Below are 5,534 nucleotides of genomic sequence, written 5' to 3' on the forward strand. Positions count from 1 at the left end.
CTGTACTCGAACAATGGGGTTAAACTAGTGACCTGTAACCTAACCTGAACCTGACCTAATCTCAAAACCCTATTTGATCCAATACTTTATGACCTGAACCCGAACCTGCCCTCGATCTGATAGTTACCGTCAACCGATTTAATCTGACCCGAAAACAATCCGAACCTGAACTAGTACCTGACCCAATTAAAACATGAATACGAGTCATGGAAGGTTTAATTAATAAAATTTAATATACCTTTTATTCAGCTTATATACTGGTATAATTATATGTAAACACTCAATCCGATTTAATAAAATCTTTTGTTCAGCTTATATATATACCTTTGTTCTCTAATACTCGTATATAGGTTTAATAAAATCTTGATGATGCTTGATCAAATTATAGAAGGTGTAATTATATAGTTTAACTTTGCCACATCGATATTTATTAGAATTGAACTTGAACCAAAACCCGACTCAACACTAACCTGAACCGAATGTACCATCTTGTTAACCCATCCAAACCCGACTCAACACAACCCGAATCTGAAATTGAACCCGATTTGATCTTAACTCGAATTGAACCCGACTTATATCCGAAAAGGTGAACAACCCGTTATAACTTGAACCGAAATTGACCCGACCTGAACTTGAAACTGATTAGAAGCTAGATTGACCCGACATAACCTGATCTTGATTTAACCCGAGACCTAACTTGACCCGACCAAAACCCGACTTGAATACCCAAATTGACAGTTCTAAGAAAAGGTAAAGAATTAGGACCCCTCAGCAGTCAGCCCCACTTCACGAGGGGCGAAGCGACTAGTCGTTTTTGAGCGATGCCCCGAGTTGCTAGTTTGTTGTTGTTGGTTTCGAGTTTAAGTCTTGCTATAAACATTTTTTAGTTGTCAAAGTCAATCAGTACATAATGGAAACAAATAGCATAATAAAATACTAATTAACTTATCAAGTTAACAATAATTTTGTTGGATAAACAAACACAACTGATAAATGGCTAAGATGGTAAGACTTGTAACTAACTTGTTGGTCCTGAGTTCAAGTCTTATTATAAGAATTTTTTATATGCAAACCTAATCCATATTGTGAAGGTGACATGTCATGTTTATAGTGACATGTGGCACATATTGCTCACATGTCAAACTTAAAAAATGTGACACGTGGAATATATTTTGTTTTAGGAACGCTTTTTAATGTATAATAATAATAATAATAATAACAAGTATAGATATAGATTTAAAAGTCATCTAATACGTATTTGTATTCGTATTTGCTTATTTCATAAATAATTAGAATGGACTATAATATATATATATTTGACGAGAGAATGGACTATATTATTTGAGTACCTAGGTGATAGTTTATTTTACGGATTAATATTCAAGAGTAAAAGTTTGGGATTGGTACTTAAGATATGAGATTCTCATTTGTTAAGTTTATTCAAACTAGATTAAATCAAATGGACTAAGGGCCTGTTCTAATTGACTGAACTGAGGTGAACTGAAAATAATCTGAAGAGAACAGGCCCAAGGCATAGCCTTTATATTTTTACATTTTCTCTATTTTTTTTGGCGATTTCAGAATAATTAATATAGTTTGACCTTTTTCACTATTTATATACATTTATAATTGTAATTATAGTTTTCAAATGTACCATAATATGAAAAACAATAATCAAACATTCAAACAAAGGTAATCAATTGGACTAAAGCATAGCCTTTATAAATTTTTCAAGTGAAGGTAATCAAATGGACCAAAACGAAGGTAATCAAATGGATTAAAGCATAGCCTTTATAGTTTTTCTCAGCACCAAAAGTATACATTACTATTTGTCAAAAAAAAAGTATACATTACTAGGGTCATATTAGTCACAAAATGTTGTGTTTCGAAACATATACAACCACTAGTTGGTCACATCATAGTGGTCTAACTAGTTACTTTAAAGGTGGAGTAGATGATTCCAACCACCCAAATGGTCTCTCGAAGACTCGTGGGGTCCCAAAGCCACAAGATAGATGCCTAATTAGTGTCCAAAACCATCTCATTAATGGATTGGGCCACCTCTTGTTATCATGTCTTAAGATGCCTTTGCCCTTGTGTTGCCTTGGATTTGCCTCGAGTAACCTTAGCTTCATTCCCTTCCCTTGACCCTATGTCAAACCAACCTTATTTGCCAAAAATAGATGTTTATACGGATAAAGTGTCTTTATGTCTTATTCTCGTGCTCATGCCTTTCTTAAAGCCTTGTGTCCACATGTATATTCTTTATCAATCTTTTTCACACATGTAATAAATACAAGACTTCCTCTATCCATATTTGAAGTTCTAAGTTAAACTCCTAATTCAAATATGTATAAAACAAAAACTCCAACATTTATTAACAGTCAAACAAATCAACAAGGAAAAAAAAAAAAAAAAAAAAACAACAACAATTTCCTACAGAATTTCTCCATGAACAAAAATAGTTGCAATTGGGAAAATCATTTGTTTACAATCAAAGAATAACAAATGGTCAGCAGTCCAACTCACACATGATCTATGAGTGTGGTTAGCATGAAATTGTATTAGACATCGGGTTATAAGACTTTTTTTTTTGTTTTGTTATAAAACCAACAGTCCTCATCTGTCTCAATCCAGCATATGCAAGATAATCTCTTCAATAGCACCTGAATCATACCATTAGTGAACATAATAACGCGACTGCAAAATTGATTTCATAGTCATCCTTTGTAGTAATTGATTTGCAAGCTAGAATCAGCTAGAGAAATTTAAAATCAATAATACGGAGTTACTTAACATGTGCCTTATTTCTCTGCACCTCTTCAGTATCCAACTCTCGAGTAGTCTGTTCTTCACTACTTGAACCAGTCACATACAATCCATACTCGCTTGTTGTTCCATCATACTCAGTGCTAACAAATTCTGTTGAGTCCCCTTTGGAACCTTTCTTGTATTGACTACCAGTATTTTCTGAAGCAGTTTCATACCTATGGAGCATACTACGGCCAGGTGTTATTCCTTCGGTTAAATCATCAAGGGACAAATTCCCTTCAAGAGCTCGAACTACCTGCTCATTTCCATTGTTCAAAAACAGCATCAGAAAAACAAGAAAGATAAATTGGCATATTTGTAATCAAAGGGAAAACAGATGCATTGGTCAATAGTACGCCGTATACTCTATTATTATCTGATCAGTAAGATATGAAGAACGTGCTTCAGATAATTTCAAGGCTAAGCAGATGCATTAGTCCATAGTATGCCTTTTTATTATTATACACTTTCAGACATGCATGTGAGTTGAATACCTGACTCATCAGTGGTCTACTACGTGCTGACTTTCGAACACATGTACCAGCACAAGTCACCATACGAGCCATCTCACTATGCTTGTAACTAAATTGCAAGCGTGGATCAACAAGTTGATTGAAGTTCTCATCCTCCATAGCAGTTGTGAGTAAAGGTCTCGCCTGCAAAAAGCCAGCAGAATGCTAATTTATTTACTTTTCTGAGAATCTTTTAAGCTGTAGCTTCTCAGCTTGATTGAATCCAAATAATATGATTTCTTGAAGTTGTATAAAATCATACAGTATATAGATATGAGTTGAAACCATGAAAGAAAAGAACTTTACCCATTCCACTAGACTATACTGCTTTTGTGTTCTGTCAACTGGTCTACGTCCAGTAATCAATTCCAGAAGCATGACACCGAAGGAATAAACATCAGACTTCTCCGTGAGTCTCCCAGATGAAGCATACTCTGGAGCCAAGTATCTGCAAGCATGATATAGAGTGAAACATCAGCATAATGAGTGTTAAATTAATACTTTATTAGTTTATTAGATTTGGATATATCTTTGGATCAAATACATATAGACATATAGTACAATAGACCATGAAGAAGGGATCAGATTATTATACCCCAAGGTTCCCATAACTCGAGTGGTAACATGTGTATATTCTTCAGGTGTAAGCTTTGCAAGTCCAAAATCTGCAACCTGCAAAACACAAGCTTGACTTTTACGTTGTAGAAAATGAATTCAAACATGTTAAAAGATCTCAAATACTCGAATAGATATTAAAGAGTTGGGAAGGGAGAAAAATGATTGATACTATGAACAAATCAATAAATCAATAGCAACACTAATCAAACATGATCAGGAAGTCACCTTGGCTTGATATTTGTCGTCTAGGAGTATATTAGTAGCTTTAATATCACGATGTATAATTCTTGGTTGGCCTACATTATAGTGACCGGAACATGCATTAGATTCACACCCGTACACATGTATCAGGAAATCACCAAAAATGGTTCCTGACATTGAAGGCATAATGACAGCAAGAGTACTTACAATCTTCATGCAGATATGCTAATCCTTTTGCAGCCCCCACAGCCACCTTTAATCTCGTGGGCCAATCCATTGTAGGCTGATCCTTACCTGCAACATGATTATTTCATCAGATGGAACCAGAATAGATACATTCTTGAAAAATCAACAAAATTAAAACAACGATCAAGTAAAAGTAAACATGATCTAACCATGAAGGTGGAACTCCAGAGTCTTGTTAGTAACAAATTCATAAACAAGAAATCTTTTCGAGCCAGTGATGCAGAAACCTGCTAATTTAACAAGATGCCTGTGATGCACTCGGCTAATGATTTCAACTTCTGCCGCAAATTCACTCTCTCCTTGACCACTATTAGATCTAAGAGACTTAACAGCAATTGCTTTCCCAGTAGGAAGAAGTCCTTTGTGAACAGACCCAAAACCACCTTCTCCCAAATAATTATCTTTTGAGAAGCTATTTGTTGCCATTGCAAGATCATTGTAAGTAAACATGGTCTGTGAAGAGGCATATGATAAAGCTGGAGATGGAGGTGGGATTAAGCTTCCACTGCCAGATAAATTGGACTGCCCTGAGTTTGAGTAAGCTGATGGAACTTGAGCTGCTGGAGAACGCCGAGATGGTTGTGGAGGCAATGGGTTGCTGCCATTGCTTCCCACAGAAGACTGTGAAGGAAGATGTGATACAGCTGAAGCGGGAGGAGTATATAAATCCTTATGATGTTCAGCCCTTCTAGGTGGATTATGGTTCTGCTGCCGTTGTTGAGCTGGTTCAACATGCTGCTGGTTACCTAACAAGCACTTCATCCATTTAGGCTTTTACACAAACTAATGACAAAAGGATTATTACATGTTTTGGTAGAAAAATAAACATAGAAGACAGAGAGTAAAAGGTTTAAATGATTTTTTTAACTTCATAACTATTGACTAAATATCATCATATCTAATGGCATTCCAAAGTACCATGAATGCGTAAATCCTAAAAAATTAGGCTATTTTGTTTTTTACCACCTCACAAAAACACGAAAATCTCTTTTACCACCTCCCAAAAAAAGTATTTTACTTTACCACCTCATAAAAAACACGAATATAGGTTTTACCACCACTTAACTGATTCCGTTTAAGAATTCGTTAAGTGGGCCCATAAAGCCACGTGTCGTGCTATTATTGGCCAAAAAAAGAAAAAAATAA

General features: G+C 35.3%; 1 protein-coding gene across 1 annotated transcript; it reads right to left on the reverse strand.

The window, feature by feature from the left end:
* Positions 1 to 2,788: 2,788 nt before the first annotated feature.
* Positions 2,789 to 5,150, reverse strand: LOC145612736 (proline-rich receptor-like protein kinase PERK1). The gene is made up of 7 exons (XM_081668036.1): positions 4,538 to 5,150; positions 4,350 to 4,436; positions 4,167 to 4,237; positions 3,919 to 3,995; positions 3,630 to 3,771; positions 3,306 to 3,467; positions 2,789 to 3,067 (listed from the first exon to the last, which is right to left on the reverse strand). The coding sequence occupies exons 1-7, from the start codon at positions 5,148 to 5,150 to the stop codon at positions 2,789 to 2,791; spliced, it is 1,431 nt and encodes a 476-aa protein (XP_081524162.1).
* Positions 5,151 to 5,534: the final 384 nt, after the last annotated feature.

The sequence above is a fragment of the Chenopodium album genome, chromosome 24 (genome assembly GCF_948465745.1).
Source record: "Chenopodium album chromosome 24, dcCheAlbu1.1, whole genome shotgun sequence".
NCBI lineage: Eukaryota > Viridiplantae > Streptophyta > Magnoliopsida > Caryophyllales > Amaranthaceae > Chenopodium > Chenopodium album.